The 22,401-nt window shown below is 40.4% G+C and overlaps 1 protein-coding gene across 1 annotated transcript; it reads right to left on the reverse strand.

Moving 5' to 3' along the window:
• Nucleotides 1-14,135: 14,135 nt before the first annotated feature.
• LOC310814225 (potassium channel subfamily K member 17-like) lies at nt 14,136-19,337 on the reverse strand (the record flags this gene model as incomplete). Its single annotated transcript, XM_083683524.1, has 5 exons — nt 14,136-14,368; nt 14,549-14,717; nt 15,432-15,598; nt 15,911-16,025; nt 19,125-19,337. 5 exons carry the CDS (start codon nt 19,335-19,337, stop codon nt 14,136-14,138), a joined length of 897 nt encoding a protein of 298 aa, XP_083539650.1.
• Nucleotides 19,338-22,401: the final 3,064 nt, after the last annotated feature.

Consider the following 22,401-nt stretch of genomic DNA (forward strand, 5'->3'; position numbering starts at 1 on the left):
TGTGATTGTTGACCCCTCCCTGATTAGCTTCACCTGTTCCTCATCATCCTTCCCAGTGTATTTAGTCTGTGTGTTTCCCTGTCTCTGTGCCAGTTCATCTTTGTACCTTGTGTCAAGTGTTCCAGTGATTTTTTCTAGTGATAAGTATTCCTGGTTTTTTGATCCCAGAGTGTGTTTGTGCCTTTTTGGATTATCTGCCTGCCTTTTTGAACTGCCTTCTGTGTACCAAACCCTGCTTTGCCTACCCCCTTCCTGGATTATCTGCTTACCGATTGACTGCCTACTTGTGTACCAAACCTTTCTGAAAGTAAAGACTATTCTATTGGATTTAAGGTTTTGTCTCCGAGTCGTGCATTTAAGTCCTTTGTCTGAGTACTCCAGTCATTACAACAGCCATCTGCCACTTGAATGGTGGACAGGAAGGCTATTGTCAACCACCACCCAGGTCATCACACCGTCTCTTGCATAAAATGTGTGTCTCTCAAACATGTAGTTGCATTTGAGCTGACAGTAAAATAATGCTTTACCTGGCTGTGTCCAACTCCATAGCCTACATCCTGACTGCTGTCAAAACTTACAGAGGCCCTAAATTGCCAAGCCTAATACTTCAAACAAAGAATTGGGCCTTGCAAACTGTACGTTTAATGGACTGGCATATGTTTGTGCATTGTCTTTTTACTTGGCTGTACTGTAATGTCAATAGAAAGACACTTGCCTTTTGGGTTATTAATAACTTGGATGTTAGGTGTGCTGAGAGTCTTGACCTCGTGAATGGAGCAAATTATTTTTTCCCAGTCCCATTGTTTTTTGTTTGTGTTTTTTTTCTGTGAGCTTCTCGGAGGGAAGGAAGCCTGCGCAATCAGTGTGCTAATTTGCAATTGGTTGGCCTTTGTTTCTTTTCCACTATGGCTTGATGTATTTCCATGCTAGAAAAAAAAGATACACTAATATATATATATATATATATTAGTGTATCTTTTTTTTCTAGCATGGAAATATATATATATATTAGTGTATGTGCTCTCATGGTCAACCATGTTATAAGCTGTTCCAGGGTTCCTTCCATGCATCTAAGCTGCGTTTAGATACCTTTCTGAAATGAAGGAACTGTCCTTCCCTGTAATTGACCCGGAAACTTCTGACCGACAGCCATAATAACGACTGTTCAAATTGTGCAAGGCATAAAGGAAAGGAGCTTCAAGCATCCTTCTCTACTACCTTCAAGCATCCTTCTCTACTACCTTTAAGCATCCTTCTCTACTACCTTTTACTTGCTGCATGCAACTTTTGTTGAAGCGTTTTGGGAAATTTCACCCCACAATGCATTGCTCCAATAATGACATGTTTGGACAGGTTAAAACACTTTCGTTATGTTCTCTGATACATGTATTGGCACTAGAAGCCCTGGGCCCTCATTGATAACCAAAGTACCCAGAGTGAAAAAATAAAAATAATAATGGACTGGCTGTGTTCAGTCAGGACTTATTTTATATTTTAAAGAGCTTACATTTGAATATAACATATTGACAGACATAATTTGTGTAACTGTACATAGCCTACAGTAAAACAAATGTAAAGCGCCAATGACTAAGTAAAACAAAACACATTACCATCTGTAATGAAATAAGTATACATATTTGCAAGAAGGTCTATACACCAGTAATTTCCTAAACTTCAAAAAGTTAAAGTGGACACAAAATCTTATTTATTTAAATTAAGGACAGATCAAAAACTTCAACAATATCCATTCTAGTCAGGTTAACGACAATTTAACTGAAGAACATTTAAGATAACAATAAAGAAGATGTTTCAGACTTGAAAAGTGAAGAGAAAATGATTAATTACAAGCACACTCAGCTACCCAGCTTACCAGCCACACAGCAGTTTGTGTTTTTGCCCAATTTGTTCGGAAATAAATAGGTATAGATTTTGTTGCGTCAGTCCAGTCATTTGTTAATGTCTTAGTCTGGGACACAGATAGCCTGTCTGATGACTTCTAGACCAAGCTGATTGGCTCAGATCTTTTTTACTGGCCACACTGACCGACTCATCAAAACCAAATGAGATTTCTTCAGATGGTCTCTAGATATCTAGTTTTGATCTTCCACAGTCAAACTCTTCTAAACCAGATGAGATGAGTAGATTTCACATATCATAGGTATAGGTGGGTATTGATATATTCCTATAATCTACAATATATAATGTTTAAGGTTTCTCCTATTTCATTTTATACCCATCAAAGACATGCACAGTTCCATGATTTAATTGAGTAATTGGCATAGAGAGTGGAGGTGATCAATGTATGCAACATTGGTAATTCAATGTTGGAGCCCTTGATCTCTTTGTCCATTGTTAGGCACATAATCCTCCTCCCATGCAAACCGTGTACTGGTTTAAACAATGAGGGAAACCTGGGTTAGTGTCAATTAAATGAAGCAACAGAGATTTGAGCTGTGTTGGAGGTATGCAGAGCTTTTGCTTGAGCCTGCCTGGAATGGGCAGCGTTTGCACTTTTGGGACTATTCCATTGGTTCCATTGTGCCAGGCAAGCTCAAGCAGACACAACTATGTATCTTCACAGCTAAGAAAGTTCACCAGACATGTCTCAAGTCATGTTATTACGGCATGAATATATGATTTCCCTCAAGATCCATGAGTAAGCTGTTGTTCCAAATTTGCCATTATCATCAGTCATGGAGAAGGTCCAGGAGAAGATTAAAATAAAATTAATGTGTCATTACCCTGCGATGAAGGCGATAATGCTGAAATACACCTGTTTTTAGTACTTTACTTTATGGTACTGTTCCACTGGTATCTACCTAGTAGTTAGGTAACTATGTGGCAAAAATGCTTTCAACACTTTCATTGAAACCTCATTGGTCCTCATGTTGATAGACACCAATAGCAGCCTCCAAAGTGAAAGTCTAGAATCAAGACTAGACATTGACAGCTCTCTTAGAGACAAATGATGTGATGTAACACACCTGACTAACAAGAAACACCTGTCAAGCCATGTGTCCCAGTGCTATGAAATAGGAGGACTATGTATAAAAAGTGTTTCTAAATGGTGAAACCAATATGTACAGAAATACCCTAAAATAAAAGCTGACAATCTATATTTTAACCTCATAGTAATTGTTTGATTTCAAACAAATGCTTCACTGTCCCAACAATTATGCAGGGTACTATATATGTGTAGATAGTGTTCACAGTTTAGGACCTCAGGTAGTTTCTTAAGTTTGTATATGTTTTTTTCCTGTTACTGAGCATGTCCCAGGTAAAAGCAGTTAAGATCCCCAAATACAGTTGAAGTCGGAAGTTTACATACACTTCACACAAGTCATTAAAACTATTTTAACCACTCCACAGATTTCATGTTAACAAACTATAGTTTTGTCAAGTGGGTTGTGCATGACCCAAGTAATTTTTCCAACAATTGTTTACAGACAGATTATTTCACTTATAATTCACTATATCACAATTCCAGTGGGTCAGAAGTTTACATACACTAAGTTGACTGTGCCTTTAAACAGCTTAGAAAATTCCAGAAAATGATGTCATGGCTTTAGAAGCTTCTGATAGGCTAATTGACATCATTTGAGTCAATTGGAGGTGTACCTGTGGATGTATTTTAAGGTCTACCTTCAAACTCAGTGCCTCTTTGCTTGACATCATGGGAAAATCAAAAGAAATCAGCCTCAGGAAAAAGATTTTGGACCTCCACAAGTCTGGTTCATCATTGGGTGCAATTTCCAAACGCCTGAAGGTAACACGTTCATCTGTACCAACAATAGTACGCAAGTATAAACACCATGGGACCACGCAGCCGTCATACCGCTCAGGAAGGAGACACGTTCTGTCTCCTAGAGATGAATGTACTTTGGTGCGAAAGGTGCAAATCAATCCCAGAAAAACAGCAAAGGACCTTGTGAAGATGCTGTGGGAAACAGGCCCAAATGTATCTATATCCACAGTAAAACAAGTCCTATATCGACACAACCTGAAAGGCCACTCACCAAGGAAGAAGCCACTGCTCCAAAACTGCCATAAAAAAGCCAGACTACGGTTTGCTACTGCACATGGGGACAAAGATTTTACTTTTTGGAGAAATGTCCTCTGGTCTGATGAAACAAAAATTGAACTGTTTGCCCATAATGCCCACTGTTATGTTTGGAGGAAAAAGGGGGAGGCTTGCAAGCGCACCATCCCAACCGTGAAGCACGGGGGTGGCAGCATCATACTGTGGGGCAACATCTCAAGATATCAGCTAGGAAGTTAATGCTTGGTCGCAAATGGGTCTTCCAAATGGACAATGACCCCAAGCATACTTCCAAAGTTGTGACAAAATGGCTTAAGGACTATTTGCACTCTTAGGCTTTGCTAAGGGAGGAAATACAGTCATGAAAGCCAGTAGGATTTGAATTGTGATATACAACAGAGGCTGTTTGTGTTGCTAGTTAAAGTATGCTGTATAGACATGCCTTTGTTTTGGCTACTGTAACAAGGAAGTACTTCAGGATGAGCAAAGTCATTTTATTGGTTTTTACGCTTGTTGCCTTGCTGTCTCTTCCCGCTTGGTTCATCATTGACTTTATTTGACAGATCAACAGTTCCTGAAACAAACCACTTACCCAATTTCTAAATACGCTCATAAACAGAACACATTCCCACACACACTCATCGATAGTCCAAAGCCCAGTCCTTTCATTGACTGATATTCAATCATTGCAGGCTTTTCCACACTATGCTTTCAGATGCTGCTGTGAAAATTAAGTCCTGATGCCAATTTTGCAATGCTGGATCTGAGGAAACATTTATATTCCCAATGAAAAGTCAACAGAGCTAAATGGTTTGATTGTTACAAGGACTTCATGGTCAGTTACAAGTACGCCATCTGAACTTTTTATGGACTCCCATAGGGCAACGGTCACGAGTTTTTTTTACAAGCTTGAGGGCAGATATGTAATTGACAACTATATTTATCTTGAGTTATTATAGGCACTTACTGTTCAAGAAGACAGAAATGGAGTGAGTCAGCCCTTTTCCCAACAAATTGAAGAAGATCATATGCTGCACTCAGTTCTTCAACCTGTCCTCAAGGGATATCACCTTTTGACTTTGATATTGTGCCTAAAAACTGTACTGTATGGCCATATAAGTGAAATGCTCTGGGACCTATTTAATTTGTTTTCCAGGGTAAGACAGAAACATTATGGCACTTGATAATGCACATTTTGAGTTGTGTAACCAAAAGAACAATGTTTTTATATGCTGTATATTGAAATAAAACCAAAGTAAATTGAATATTAATTTAATTTAAAGAGTGCAATCAATGCTCTCATCTTGGAAACAGTCAGATCACCAATTTCAGAAGTGCTTACCTCTACAAGCTATGTAGCTCAAGCACATGTCATGACCAATTATCTATATACTCTACCAGAATAGATCAGTGGACTCCTCATGTGGTTTGCTGTGGATTATTGAGTTTCTACTTAACATACTATAGTAATGCTTTACACTTGTGTAAGACGTGAAGGTTCATTCATTTTCTTCCCTTTTTCTCTGTCCTATATTGCATAATTACAATAACATAGATGGCAATATGCTTTCTTACATCACCTAGACACCCACAGTATACTGCACCATATACACACGTTTATGAGAGGCCAGTGACATGTCTTTCACACCAGAGCTTTGTGTATTCATGTAAATGTATTAGGTTCATTGACCCAGCAAAGGACGGTATTAACATTGAAGAGAGTGTATTGCATCATGTGTCATGTGACCCTGTGTTACAACTGAGAGGGTGAGCTGTGAATGTCACCGAGGGGCGTTTTATGGACGTCCTCCAAAAGGCAGGAGGAGCCCTTTGGCCAATCACCCGAGCCACTGTATCCAGAAAAACATGTTTCTCTCCCATAGATGATTTACCTGTATAATGCATCAGCTGTCTGACTGACAACAATAACACAACCTTGTGTGCAGTAAATAGTTCATAGCATTTTGGATTGAAGCTCTCTATTTGATACTCTCTCTCATGTGTGCACTCTCTCTCACGTGTGCACACATGACACACAGCCAAAGGGCAAGAAACAGCTTAAATCTTTGACTAGTCTTTCTTATCAATGCCACCTCAACTCTTGTAAGATATGGTGGTGACATAACAGTTCATAAAAAGAGAGGTTTGCACTCACAACTATGGGGTCTTTTCTGATTTCCTTGTGCTCATTCTTGCACTTTTTGCTCCACACTTTCCAAGTTTTGGTATTCCCATTCTGAAAAGGTGTGTATCTTGTCAAATAGGCGTTCCAGGCTTTACGCACTTGGATCACAGCCTCTGCTTCAAAATCACTCCCCTCTATTGGCCAACAGAAATCATCAAGTTCAAATCTAGATAGATTTTTCTATTTTTTCTTCTTCTAGCATTATGACTGCCAATGGCCCCTGGTCCGAGCATTGATTACTTTTTCTTATAATGACTGATGGATAGATGATTCACGTACTTAAACAAATGTATTTGTTGTAAGTCGCTTTGGATAAAGGTGTCTGCTAAATGGGTTAGGGTTAGGGTTAGGGTTTTTTTTGCAATAGTGTTTTAATTGTTTAAATCTATCTATGTAGACTATATTAATTATGGAATGTTGGGGAAGTTGCTGGCTGTAGAAAGTACTGTATGGCGGGTGAAGTGGACTATGTGGATAATTGTATATGTTTTTGGAAGAGAATGCACTATTGCAAGACTATGTACAGGACCGAATATATCTAAATAGACATGGTGCAGCGTGTTGACAGCCAACATAAAGGAATTCTTGAAACATTGATGGACAGAAGTTCCCAGTTGAAGTCCTGATCATCTCAAGGTAATTCATACTGGTAATTCATACTGGTAATTCATACTTTTCTCCCACCACACCGCAAGGGGCATAGGCTGAGTGGTGTGAACATAAACAATGTTGTACTCGTGCCGCTCCAGTTCAGCCTCATCTTATCAAACAGGTTACCTTTAGACGCTGTAGGCCATCTATTTTGGAGACAGCGCTTGAACTAAAATCTCACAAGCAAGGGCTTGGACTGCTGCATATAAATGCCAGAAGTTTGATCGCTAAAATGGATTATGTAAACATGTAGTTTCTTCAGACCAACCAAGACATTTTTGTTATCACTGAGTCATGGTTATCCGCCTCAACTCTGATGTTGCATTGGATGATTATAACAGCCACTGTCTTTTATATCAGGCAGTGGGATGGCCGTCCCTAACCGCTAGAAGGACCCAACACTGGCTCTTGTGTGTACAGTATATAAAGGAATTCTCCATAAACTCCCATAAAATCTTACATCACTTATCACCTGGACCACTTATCAGCCGCGGTCTCAAGATTGGTTTGTCCCCAAGGTCCCACGTGTCTCCTCTGAGCTGGGTAGAACTGCCTTTAGACATTGTGCTCCTTGGGCATGGAATGACCTGCAAGATACACTAAGAGTTGCTGCCTTAGTATCATTGGGCCATTTTAGGAACTTGATTACGGATTCCTCTGTGGAGGGGTGCTCTTGTTATAATTGATTGTTGTTGTCTGTAAAAAAATAAATTGTATTGCCTGTGTAAATTGTGTCCTTGATGTAAATAATAGTGATGTGTACATATTTTGTAATCAGGGCACCCTTGAAAAAGTCCTGATCATCTCAAGGTAATTATTCACTCAGGGAAGTCCCTTTGGTTTCAAAGGGACTTCCCTGAGTGAATAAAGGATAAATAAAAATAAATATGGAAGGTTAGCAAACATACTCTTTCTGCATGAAGGGGGTGATCTTAGCGAATTAAATAATTACCGCCCTATCTCAAGGCTTTCCTGTTTAGCAAAAAAACACGCAGTTCGTTGTGGAGGTGGATGCCTTGGACGTGGGTGTCGGGGTTGTCCTCTCCCAGCGGTCTCCAGAGGACAACAAGCTTCATCCCTGTGCCTTCCTATCCCCGAAACTCTCTCCTGCCGAGAGAAATTATGACGTGGGTAACAAGGAGCTGTTGGTTTCTTAGTTTATGTTTGTCTTTGTTTCATGTTATTCATTCATTGTTTCCTGTTTATTTTTGTGTTCCTTACCTTGTCTCTTGTTTCAGACACTTCACCACCTGCCCTTGTGTGTTTCCTGCCTGTGTGATTGTCTACCCTGCCCTGGCTTCACCTGTTCCTCATCATCCTTCCCTAAGTATTTAGTCTATGTGTTTCCCTGTCTCTGTGCCAGTTTGTCTTTGTCCCTTGTGTCAAGCTTACCAGCAATCTTTGCTAGTGTTTTTGTTTTCCTGGTTTTTGATCTTCACTTATTTTCCTGATGTTCTCTATTGCCATCTCCCTGATGGATTATATGCCTGCATTCTGATTGATTACCTGTTACCAAACTCTGCTAAAAATTCTGCTTCTGTGTTTAGTTCTCTGAGGTGGAGCAAGAAAGAAGGAGAGAAAAAGGCCAGGATGACGCAAGTGGAGAGAAATGTCCCATTTCTCCCTGTTTGCTCATGTAGACCCAATGTTTGTCTTCTTCCCTGCTCAGCCATATGCCCTGCAGAAGTGTGGGCTATGCAGCTGTCCCCATCCATCCATCCATCTGTTTATCTCTTTCTGTTTATCTCTCTCTCTCTCTCTCTCTCTCTCTCTCTCTCTCTCTCTCTCTCTCCCTCTCTCTCCTTGAATCCACTGTACCTCTCCACTGTATAGGTGCTAAGGAATGGGGACTATGTTAGGGTATTTGGATAAATCCTAGTCCACCTTCTAAGGAAATATGGTTGCTTAATACTAGTGGGGACTAGAACCAGATGTATGGGAGACCTATGGTGGTGGTAAGCCAATAATAAACAAGTAGGCAGTTAACAGTGATTGCTCTGTCAAATTAGTCTGGGGTTTAAAATCAGTGTAAAACAAGTGGATGTAAAATTATTTAATTTATTGCACAATGAATAAAGAACATTAAAGTATGATACAAAGGAAAACAGAGCAAGTGAGAAACTTACTCCAAGACAAGACACAAATTAACAAAACACCAAAACTATTGGTTCTTAAAATAGATAATTGACTAGTTATAGGTATAGCCCCATAGTCTGTACTACTGTACACCTACTGTAATTCACTTCTTTACAAAGTTATTTGTATAGACTTGACAGGTGGCCCACATGCTTGTTCCCAATTGAGTAATTATCCAATCAATTTCCCCCTATTAGTCATAGACGACACAGTATAATTTGTATTGCAAAATTAGCTTGATGTGACTGAAGTCACATGAAACTCACTTTACCTATTTAGCAACAACTTGTTCCATCTTGGTATATGTTATTACATATTACATAACCGTAGACACGGCAACCATAAAAAAAAGTGAAAGGCACTCAATAAACGATACAAATTTCAACACAATTTTCAATTTCAATACACATTTCCTCAGTGTCTCTAAAGAATTCCTGGTATGTATGGGCAAGAAGGGTTATCTTATTGGTTAGGCCCTCTGGGTGCAGATCCAATGAGTGGGATGGGTACTCTGCATACTCCCGACAGTAAGACAGTCTCTGCAAAAAATTAACAAGAGAAAAAGAAAGCAACAGGGAGAGAAAATAGTGAAGGCATGGTGCCTTCGATCTGACTCCTAAAGGTAGGGCAGAAGGATGCCTTGCTGGGACAAACTGTCGCTTTATTTTCATCTTATGTGTAAATACTCAGTTTTTAATGTAAACTGCCATGTATCCTAATCAAATTGAACTTGAACTTTATAGACAGTTGGTGACTCGTTTCTTGCCTGTTTCCATGTTTTCAACAGGTCAGATATCACAAGTGTGTATTTCATACATGAACTCACATATAGGTGTATGTTGTAGGCCTATGCATGTTTGCATCCATGTACAGAGGATGGTCAGGTCATACAAACCCTGTGTGTGTGTTTTTTTCATAACTGCTGTGAGCACTTGTGTGGGACACAAGAGTTTAGGTTGAAAGGAAGATCTGTATTCACCCAAGGAATCTGCACTCATTTCACATGGAAAATTCCATTCGTCACATCCTCGGCTTGTGCAAAGTCTCCAGATGGAAATAAATTTGGTGTGGTTTGCATATGCTGACACTTAGTGGCAGATGGATATATATACACACACACACGCGCGCACACGCACACACACACACACACACACACACACACACACACACACACACACACACACACACACACACACACACACACACACACACAGGTACACGTACAAACACACACACACTGAGGTAAATCCATCTCAGTACAAACAAACACACTCATCCTACAGTGCCTCACCACAGGAACACATGCACACACACCACACTCACTCAGCATCTTTCAAGCACACTGCTACTCATCTTGGGATCCATTTAGTAAATTATGTATTTATTTTGTATTATTCATTATTTAAAATTGGCCACAGGGTTGGTTAGTGGTCGTTAAACTGTATTGCAACCTTGCAAAATGTACTGCAACCTTACTGAGGCACAGTTTTAGAAAGACCTGGTGATGCACAGTGTTAGAAAGAGGTCATCATGCCTCACATGTCCCACCATAAAGTCTTTTGTTGTTTAAAGCATGCTGAATATCGAATCACGTCCCCATCAGGATGATATGCAGGTCTAATCACAAGCCATCAGGTTTACAGTAACCTAGAGTAACCGCAGCATATGAGAGGCACTCGTTTTCTCACACATGGTGAGTCCTCATTGAACCGTGGCCAAACAGGTATTTAGTTTGTTATACAACTCACACATCCCTCTTTCTTTCTTTCTTTCTTTCTTTCTTTCTTTCTTTCTCTCTCTCTTTAAAAAATGTTGTACTTGTAAAAAGAAACAACATTGAATTAAAGCTGATAATCTTTACTTTGACCTCATATTAATTGTTTGATTTCAAATCCAAACTGCTGGAGTATAGAGCTAAAAGAAATGAATGGAAACAAAATGCTTCCTGTTTCCAATACTTATGGAGGGCACTGTATCACTGAATATACGTATACAGTGCATTCGGAAAGTATTCAGACCTCTTCACTTTTTCCGCATTATGTTATGTTACAGCCTTATTCTAAAATGGATTGAATTCATTTTTTCCCTCATCAATCTACACACAATAGCAAATAATGACAAAGCGAAAACAGGTTTTTAGAAATTAATTTATTAAAAATAAAATATCACATTTACATAAGTATTCAGACCCTTTACTCAGTACATTGATGACGCACCTTTGGCAGCGATTACAGCCTCAAGTCTTCTTGGGTATGACACTACACTACAAGCTTGGCACACCTGTATTTGGGGAGTTTCTCCCATTCTGGGCCACTCAAGGACATTCAGAGACTTGTCTCGAAGCCACTCCTGCATTGTCTTAGCTGTGTGCTTAGGGTCGTTGTCCTGTTGGAAGGTGAAACTTCGCCCCAGTCTGAGGTCCTGAGTGCTCTGGACTTTCTGTACTTTACTCCGTTCATCTTTCCCTCTATCCTGACTAGTCTCCCAGTCCCTGCCGCTGAGAAACATGCCCACAGCTTGATGCTGCCACCACCATGCTTCACCATAGGGATGGTATTGGCCAGGTGATGAGCGGTGCCTAGTTTCTCCAGACATGACGCTTGGCAAGTTCAATCTTGGTTTCATCAGACCAGAGAATCTTGTTTCTTATGGTCTGAGAGCCCTTTAGGTGCCTTTTGGCAAACTCCAAGCGGGCTGTCATGTGTTTTTTAGTGAGGAGTGGCTTCTGTTTGGCCACTCTACCATAAAGGCCTGATTGGTGGAGTGCTGCAGACATGGTTATCCTTCTAGAAGGTTCTCCTATCTCCACAGAGGAACTCTGGAGCTCTGTCAGAGTGACCATTGGGTTCGTGGTCACCTCCCTGACGATGGCCCTTCTCCCCATATTGCTCAGTCTCTAGGAAGAGTCTTGGTGGTTCCAAACTTCTTCCATTTAAGAATGATGGAGGCTACTGTGTTCTTGGGGTCCTTCAATACAGCAGAATTTTTTTTGTACCCTTCCCCAGATCTGTGTCTCGACACAATCCTGTCTCGGAGGTCTACAGACAATTCCTTTGACCTCATGGCCTGGTTTTTTGACCTTATATAGACAGGTGTGTGCCGTACCAAATCATGTCCAATCAATTGAATTTACCACAGGTGGACTCCAATCAAGCCATAGAAACATCTCACAGATGATCAATGGAAACAGGATGCACCTGAGCTCAATTTCAAGTGTCATAGCAAAGGGTCTGAATACTTATGTAAAGGCGATATTTCAGTTTTTTATTTTTAATAAATTAACAAACATTTCTAAAAACCTGTTTTCGCTCATTATGGGGTATTGTGTGTAGATTGATGAGAACATTTTTTAGTTGAATCCATTTTAGAATTAGGCTGTGTGAAGGGGTCTGAATACTTTCTGAATGCACTGTACATACATTGAATATCTATTGGCACCATCTAGTGGCTATACCCTTTCACCTGAATTTGACATGGATAAATGGCAGAAAGAAATTACAAATAAATACTATATGAAATAGAAATTAAGTCAATCACGAATATCATATATGTTATTGTCAGACCTGGGTCAATCCTGGGCTATGTACCACTAGCTTAACATCAATATCAATATGTACGATAAGCACAATGAAATTGACATGCAAGCACTTGAACATAAAATTCATAGTATTTGCTCGATATTCCATATTGAGCAAAGATATAAAGGCTGTTATCGAAAGGTTTCCAATAGTATACTGTTTCTGTTGCCTATTGTAAAAGTAAAGAAAAACTTAATAAAATAATGACAAATATTTCTGAGAAGCTACCGTCATGTACTGTAATTTTGCTACAGTATAACCATTTTTAAATAGCATGATATAAAAAGCAATTTGCATCTCATCCAATTCAAAGCCCCTGTTCAACTGGTAGACTCCTGTGGTCAGGAGGTTAAAGTGATGTTCCACTATATTCACGTTATACTTCTCTAGCACTAGTTTTCCATATGGCACCCTACCACAGACAGTTTTCACGTGCATTGTTCATATATTTAGATTCTCACAATTACACTTTAAAAAAGTCACTCAAATCCAAAATGTGTCTTTTTTAGTTTCTAAATAAAATACTCTGTTCTTTCTGAAACATACTAAATGCATTATACTTATTTTCTGACTAATGTGCAAGTAGCTGTCTCTGGTGCAGCAGTTATGATTTAAGGAAAGCGTTCTACTGAAAGTCAGAGGTCCCTTCCTATTGGCTCGGCAGTCAGAGAGTTGTGGTGTGAAAACAAGTGGAGCCTGCAACAGAGAAACAGAAAACTTGCCTGTTGGATTGAAACTTCTTTCAATAAAGTAATCAAAGTAATCAAATCAATTCAAAGTGGGTTTATAAATTACTTATTGAAAAAATAATACAGAAAAAAATTATTCAGAAGCAATGTCATAATATATCCTTGATTTGAGTGTTTGGAGTCTGTTTTAGATACTGTTGCGGAATGAATGGGCTTCAATGGGCAAAACAAGCTGACTAAAGGCTGTATATAAAAAAACTAAATAATATATAATATATAATAGATATATGCACCTAAAAATCTAATCCTAATGCAAAATAACTATAAGATGTAAATGTAGTGGAGCATCGCTTTAAGTGTAATATTGTGACAAAAAGTAGCAAAAGAGCAGAAGCCAAAAAGTCAAGTTGACCCACCAGTTGATTCCATTGAGGACCCACACTTTGGACCTTTGGTGGTCCAAAATAAGCATTAATCCAATTTTCTTCCATGGACTTTAATCGGAAAGCCCTCCTTTGACCAGGTAAATAACTTTGATAAGAATAGGGGATCAACGTTGGTCCCAGATAGGGCTGATATTCATTTGTTCACAGTCTGTTGTAATGACACAGAGTTGGTACAGGGCTTACTTAACTGAAAGGACATGGTGTTAATTTGCTGTAATGTTCTAATTTGGAAATGGGAAAATAGCTTTAAAAAACGACACATTTCTGCATTACAGTTGTTTTTACATTACATTGCATTACAGTTGTAGGTCACTAAGGACTATGAAAGTTAAATGGATCACTAACAGTGAAATCAGATGAAATCTCCAGCTCAGTTGTCTTTCTCTATCTCACTCTTTTTTCTTTTTTTTTTTACTCATTCACTGCGGGCTCCTTGACCTCCTCCTTCTCCAGACCTGGGTTGTGAAGTTCTTCCTCCTGCCCACCATCTGCGGAGGTCCACCAGCCTTTGAGGTGGGCGTTGAGCCGCTCCAGGATGTCGATGGTGTGGTTGATGACCAGTGCCAGCCATGCCAGGCCGAAGAAGATCCATGATGCCATGAGGACGCTGTACCAATCTGGGTAAAACCGGTCTGGGTTGCTGTCTGAATGGAGATTCAGAGACTACTTTGGTAAACTCGGTCTGGGTTGCTGTCTAAATGGACATACAGAGACTACTTTTTAGTGGAGAAACATGGTGCTCTCCCCAGGTTCATTACTTGAATGTCCTTTAGTTGGTGCATTATATTGTAATGTATTTGACGCAGGTGTGATTCATACTCTACCTGCCACATAGTCTCCAAAGCCGATGGTGCTCAGCGTGATGAAACAGTAGTAGATGGCCTGGGCGTAGCTCCAGCCCTCGTGCTGCATGAACACCAGCATGGGCATCACAAAGAACAGAGCTGACCCAGAGAGGTAGGACACCAGGTGGATCATGAACCTGGTGCACCGCTAAACAAAAGAAGGGAAGTCATATGGTGTATCCCAATAATCTTTCCTCTATTCCTTGCATCCCCTTTCCTAGCTTCCTCATCATTGGAGGCATTGGAGGTGAAGGTCCAAGGTTCCTCCCCTTAGATATTCTCCTCCAATGCTTTTTGAGAAGGTTGCAAGGAGAGAGGATGAGGAATAGAGAAAAGACTACTGGGATGCAACCAGAGTGACAGACAAACAGAGAGCGGTCTGATTCATTTCCCTTCTATCCGAATTGTGCACTCATTCCTTCTCCCCCGACTTCAAAGGAAAGGATTGGTGTAAGAAACATGTTGGAAACTATCTCTCTTAACTCTCTAACTCATGTCATGCTGCCATCTACAGTCCACACATTGTCCCTATGGGTGGGGGATCAAATCCCCAGGCTGCCTATTCCTTCTGTCAACCTTCACATACAGTACCTCCCCTCTCTTTCACAGAAAATAAAATAAATTTGTTATGAAAAGAAAAGAAAAATACAAATGCTGAAATTTGAGACTATAATTGTTTGAGTTCTTACTTATTTTTGATTGGCTAAGAATATGAAATACATGTGACCTACAAAAATGATTAACATCCACATTTTGGTAACATACTGTTTTCTCCAGACAACACACTTGCACTGTGTTGCACACCTAGCAACTGTGCTATCTGCCTCTCTATCAGACTGTGTGCTGTAAGTAGAACCCTCACCCTGCGTTTGGTCTTCCCCTGGATGAAGTCGCAGGCGTTCCTCTCTATGGCCAGCATATACTTGCCCACCCTGTTTAAGACCACCACGTTGAGAGGGATCCCAAACAGAGCAAAGAACACGCAGAAGATCTGACCTGCCATCGTACTGGGACTCATGTTCCCATACCCTGGAACACAAGTAAAAATGTTTACATATTACAATGAAAGGATGGTTTAGATGTGTCATTATTGCACTTTTGAGTCGACAAACAACGACTTTTACCAGTATATGTTCTAAAAAATGAAGTCATAAATACAATTGGGACTTGTTTTGGTGAAAACAAATGGGACACACAAATGATTAATTGCAAAGGTAGGGGACATGGATGTAACCTCCAGCCATGATTCTACATATTTGTTATTTTCCACCGCTTGTGGAACACCTGATTCAAGTGATCAGTGAATACTGCATTAAAAGACACTGCTCGCTCTAGCCTCACCTATGGTGGTGACCACAGTGGCAGCGAACACAGCAGAGCTGGTGAACTTCCAGAAGCCGTCCATGGTGTAGTTTCCTTTCAGACTCAAACCGGCCTTGGAGGCATCCTGGACCACCTGAAACCCCACACATGGACCACACCAGCATTCATTAATTCGTTAAATTAAATCGAGTCTGGAATTTTTCACCCAACAAGCCCTGTTTACACGCAAGTTTTATTGTTGAGTAAGGAGAGGAGAAAGCCACTTGCTGAGAAGAGTGGAGAGGGAGACTGCTTGAAAACTCGCCTTAGTTACTATCAACAACTGTATTAACTGCCTTTATAGAATACCTTATACTGTATATTTCCAGAAATGAGCCAGATCTGTTGTCACCAGTTTTGTGTATTTGCAAGTGTTGATGCCAATAGCGCTCCATAAGAGAAGGCTTCACGCAGCATGCTTTCAGTTGATCTGATACTCTTGGTGAGGTGCAGGCGAAAAGAGTATGACAGAGCAGAGGCACATTAGTGAATTGGACATTTCTTTTCACAGCCTTTAATACTAATTCAGTAATTAGGACTGACAGAAACAGGGAAAGAACGTAAAAAAGCATTATTTCTGCACAACGAAAATAACAAAAATAACAATGACAAAAACATTTAATTGAACAGGTGCTGCTGCTGTGTATCTATGACTGGAGTAGAGGGAGAGAGAACAGTAAGCGGCTATGAATTATCACACAGCCACGCAAGATTATATTAAAACAGATTAAACACAGCTCTGTTGCGGCAAACTCGAATCAATTGTGAGAAAATCAGGCCTGGCCCGGCCCATCGGGTCCTGTCAGGTCCGGGCTGAAATGTAAAACTCGGATGTAAACATGTTCCCCTCTGTTAAACTAGAACTCCAGCACATTCCCAATTCTACTAGATGTGTGTGTGTTATTTTTCTCGTCTAAGCTGCAACCTGGTGGACAACTTTCAAGGCCACTACTTTGGGTCTCTCCACCATAACTCATTGTTATGTAACAGTCAGCTTGCTTAGCGGCCAGACTGTACTCAGTGCCTCATCTATTTATGATCATTTGATCCCATTCCTGGTATGTAGGTCAATGGACCACAGTTGTCAAGTAGATGTACAGTAGGTATGTCTCGGACCTGTGTCAGGATGGAAATATTGACACAGCCCGTTACATAAAAGTCTTCAAAGGGTGCATCCCAAATATGACACTTACCCCTAAAAGTACACATCACTTCTCAATCTCAGCTTGAACCCACTGTCTCAGTTATATCAGCACATAGGGTTATATACGTAAGGCTGATGCACCGCCCTGTATTACTTAGTTATAAGATGGAACCCAATCTTACATCAATGTTGCTATTGTTATAAGCTTTTGTTTAAAAAAAAACAAAAAAACAAAAAAATTGTTTTATGAAACTATTCTCCTGTTATTGATTCTAGGCTTTGCGTTTGCCTTTGGTGTCTGTCAATATGAGGACCAAAACTAGCAGAAATATAGCCAAAACCTTAAGCTTGCCAAAATCAACAGTTTGGACATCATTAAAAAGAAGAAAAAGCACTGGTGATTTCAGCAATTGCAAACGGGCTGGTAGGCCAAGGTTCTACAGTGAATGACCGAAGAATGCTCACCATAATTAAGAAAACCCTCAAAACAACTGTCCTACTGATCAGGAACACTCTCCAGGAGATAGGCATGAATGTGCCAGAGACTACCATCCACAGAATACATCACCAGCTGAACTACAGAGGCTTCACTGCAAGGCGCAAACCACTAGTTATCCTCAAAAAGGATGGTCACTTACAATTTTGCTAAAAAGTACCTAAAAAGCCTGCAGAGATCTGGAAAAAGTTCTTGTAGACAGATAAGATGAATATTATCATGTACCAGAGTGATAAGGATGGAAAAGGATCTCCCCAATATAATCTCTACTTTAACCTCATAGTAATTGCTTGATTTCAAATCCAAACAAGAAAAAATGCTTCACTCTCCCATCACTTACACAGGCCACTGTAAGTGTAGAAAAACAGAAAAAGTTAGGAGTTAGTAACCGACAAAGAGCTCTAATGAACTACATTTCACAGGCCACGTTGATGATGCAGAAATCAGTCATCAATCAACACAAATTCATACAATGCATTCCCTTCAATGCCACAAATAATTTATTTATACTACTGCTATCAGCATGTGATGCCCCTCATTTTGTAATGATAATAATGAGACAAATTAGGTTAGTTATAGGGCCAGTATTGCCTCTGGTCTTGTTACCATCAATTCCCCATGGTGCTGTGTCTCACTCTTCACCTGTAGAGGGCACCCTTGTTCACATGTAGAGGGCACCCTTGTTCACATGTAGAGGGCACCCTTGTTCACATGTAGAGGGCACCCTTGTTCACATGTAGAGGGCACCCTTGCTCAAACCAAAGTGATAATGCAAGTGACAGTGTCTCCTTGCTCCTCCCAGGGCCTCATTAACAAAATGTTGATGCACACATTTGATCATAAATTGTGTGTACATCAAAATCCAAGCCACATTCCTGATTCATGAACCTTAAAATGTGAAATGTACTTTTATTTTGCATAACGTGTGTGGTTTATAAATGGACCGTCATAACCTGTGATTCACACAACGTTGTCGAAAAAATAGTTTCCTTATGTTAAATAAACAAGCGCTGACATTTAATATGAAAATTAAGCACATTTGACAAATGAGGCCCCAGGTTTGTAGAGTTGAGGTTAGACCAGCAAAGAGTCCTGATTAAGTCAGGGGAAGACACAAGTAAATTAGTGCAGTTTTTCACCCTTATGTTTTACAGTCAATGGTTTCACCTTGAATTTGAATGAAAATTGACTTCCTCCTTGTCTTGACAATTTTTAACAGACTCAGAATATTATCCTTCTTAAAACTTAGAAATGGGCTAACGAGACATGTGGCCTTTCTTACACCACACAACTGAAGGCCATGATAAATTGGAAGCGATCAAGGAATGAAGTTTTTGTCCAAACAAAGCACATTCATCCTCTCATCTGATATCAGCCTGTCAACACACAGTATCCATCTTACTCTGATTCTCTTTCCATAATATTTGTCTGCAACCTCTCTCACTCAGAAACAACCCGCTTGCTCAGTAACCTGCTCACTCTCTCCCTCTCGTTCATACTCTATGCTTCACATGTTTCTAACCCTAACCCTAACCCATGTCTTTCTCCCTCACCTCAGCCAGTTCCTCCAGGCCCTCCTGGTTCAGACAGGGGAAGGTGTTCAGGAGATCGCTCTTGGCCTGAAGTATACGGACTATATCCTGCTGGACCACGCCTCCCTCCAGCTTCCAAAACACCACCCCGCCGATCAACACATAGACCACGTACAGGGCCCCCAAAAGAAGGATTGAAGGGATTCTAGTTAGGCACCGTTGGAGGAAACCCATAATGATGCCGGGGCTCTGGGCTCACAAGGCTTCTGTTCCTCTGTGGCTGGAGAACAGGTGAGCATTTAGCCTGCCAAGGTGCTCCTTTCCATGCGTTGCAGGCAAATGAATCTCGTCTGGCACTCCTGTTTCAACTTCCACAAGCACTACCATGCAAATCTGAGAAGGTATACAAAAACAGAGGAGGGGGGGTGGAGTTTTTCCAGACCATGTAACATGACCAGGAAAACAGTCAGTCATGACAACACTCATCATGGTCAGTAAAAACCTCCTGGCCCTAGCAATAGGTGAGGAGGGAGATGGAAAATGAGGCCCAGTGTGAAATGAGTTAAACTATAGCTTGGGAGAAGGGGGCTCAGTTCCTCTGCTCAAAGTCAAGGCAGTCAGGAGAGAGGTCCAAAAGTAGTGTGGTGGCCACTAAAGGGAAGGACAGACTTAGTTGAACACCTATTATCATAGTTCACAGACAGATTTTGTTAACCTTGGGGTGAAACAGTCCCTATATTTATTGTTAATTAACTACCTGTCTTCAAAAGTGACGAGTGTCTCCAGTTACATTTACATTCTGCAGTTTATGACCCATGAACTTTCATAGCATACTGGTGCATAATTCATTGGGTAACTGCATTGGGCCTGCCTAGACCACGGTTATCACTCAGTATCCTGCATAGGGCCTACCTAGACCACGGTTATCACTCAGTATCCTGCATAGGGCCTACCTAGACCACGGTTATCACTCAGTATCCTGCATAGGGCCTACCTAGACCACGGTTATCACTCAGTATCCTGCATAGGGTCTACCTAGACCACGGTTATCACTCAGTATCCTGCATAGGGCCTACCTAGACCACGGTTATCACTCAGTATCCTGCATAGGGCCTGCCTAGACCACGGTTATCACTCAGTATCCTGCATAGGGCCTGCCTAGACCACGGTTATCACTCAGTATCCTGCATAGGGCCTACCTAGACCACGGTTATCACTCAGTATCCTGCATAGGGCCTACCTAGACCACGGTTATCACTCAGTATCCTGCATAGGGCCTACCTAGACCACGGTTATCACTCAGTATCCTGCATAGGGCCTACCTAGACCACGGTTATCACTCAGTATCCTGCATAGGGCCTACCTAGACCACGGTTATCTCAGTAGCAGTAGTAGTTATCACTCCCAGGTTTAAATGTGTAATTTGAACACGTCTCTTTCACCAGCTGTGTCTGTTCTATTTGCAGTTTCAGAGAAATCTATTCATAAAAAAATGGATAATGGAGTCAAAAACAGAGTCAGACAAATTATAATATGGTCATGTACTGTACCACACTCCCTGTACACTTCCTTCCCCATCACCACTCTTGACAAGAAATCCATCTATCCAGCAGTGATCTACTCATAGGGCCCATTGTGTCTGACTTCCTATAGCCATGTTGATTAATGACTATAATGTGTTTGCTCTAGATAATCCTCCGTGCCCAATACACTGTGCAAACATGCACACCTGTTCAAAAGCACTCAAACGCAAGCAAAGAAACCCACACGCACACATGCACACACACATGCATGCACACACAGAATGGGCTCTATTTTCAGCTGGTGCAAAACGGACACAGTATTAGCAATTTATCTGCGGTAACAGGTGAAATTACCACAGTACTGGAGCACTGTCTCGCCTGTGTTCAGGTGGGTGGAGTAGCGAAAATAGAGGCGTGTTCATGTCAATGAGCAGGTCAAGTGCCATCAGGTGCGCTGAAAGTAGCACTAATATTTCAGTGGTCGCTTTTGCGCTAAGACTGTTAGTATGCCATTAGTTTTACTAGTAGTAACAGTACATGTCATAGAAGAAATGAAGGTCATGTACACGAAAACAAACAAACCATTTTTTATTTGTCAATCACTCAACTCAATGAACTGTTTGGAATGTGGTATTTTCTGCACACACACCCCCCGAGACAACACACATTTTACATTTTAGACATTTAGCAAAAGCGACTTACAACAAGTACATTTGTCTAAAGTAAGTGAATCATTTATACATCAGTCATCATAAGAAAAACAAATCTATGCTAGGACCAGGGGCCATTCACAGTCACAATGCTAGAAGAAGGAAGAATAACCTTTTTTATTTACATGTGCAAATATACTTGGCCAAATAAAATAATTCTGATTTGATTCTGATTCTGACAAGATGTTTCTGTATACTTCAGAATACATTCTCCTGCTGCTGTCAGCAGTTATATAATCAATTAAGACAAGTTAGCCAGTTCTAGTGGCAGCTATCCATGCTCAAACCACAACACCTCCTCCAACATGTTTCACAGATGAGGTGGTATGCTGTAAATCTTGGGCAGATACTGTTTTCTCCACTTGCAATCACTCTGTTACATGGTCATATTCGTCTTATCTGTCCACAATACCTTTTTCCAGACCTCTTCAGGCTTTTTAAGTACTTTTTAGCAAACTGTAACCTGACCATCCTTTTTCAAACTTGTGGTTTGCACTTTGCAGTGAAGCCTCTGTAGTTCAGCTGGTGATGTATTCTCTGGTAGTCTCTGACACATTCTCGTCTACCTCCTGCAGAGTGTTCCTGATTTGTGGGACAGTTTTTTTTTTTTTTTCTAAATTATGGTGAGCATTCTTCGGTCATCCACTGTAGAAGTCTTCCTTGGCATACCATTCATTTGCGATTGCTGAGCTCACCAGTGCTTTCTTTCTTTTTAAATTACATTACAAACTATTGCTTTTGGTAAGTCTAAGGTTTTGGCTATGCTTCTGATCATTTTTGTCAGATTTTTCAGCCTAATAATGGCTTCCTTGACTTGGTCAAGTTATATTAAGTAACTTTTGCTAAATCAATCTTAAAACAACAGTGTAGTGTGACTAAATATAAATTCAGATATCATATCTTACATAAACATTCTTAGCTATGCATACTGACAGCAACACACATACACACTTACACACTTTTTCACGTTTATTGCATTGTCACGCTTGTTGCATGTTTTATTAGCACTATTTACAATATCTCTGCTAATTTGCAGGAGGTGCCACAAGAGTATTGTAAAAGTTT

Source organism: Argentina silus (assembly GCF_951799395.1).
Source record: "Argentina silus genome assembly, chromosome: 13".
Taxonomy (NCBI): Eukaryota; Metazoa; Chordata; class Actinopteri; order Argentiniformes; family Argentinidae; genus Argentina; species Argentina silus.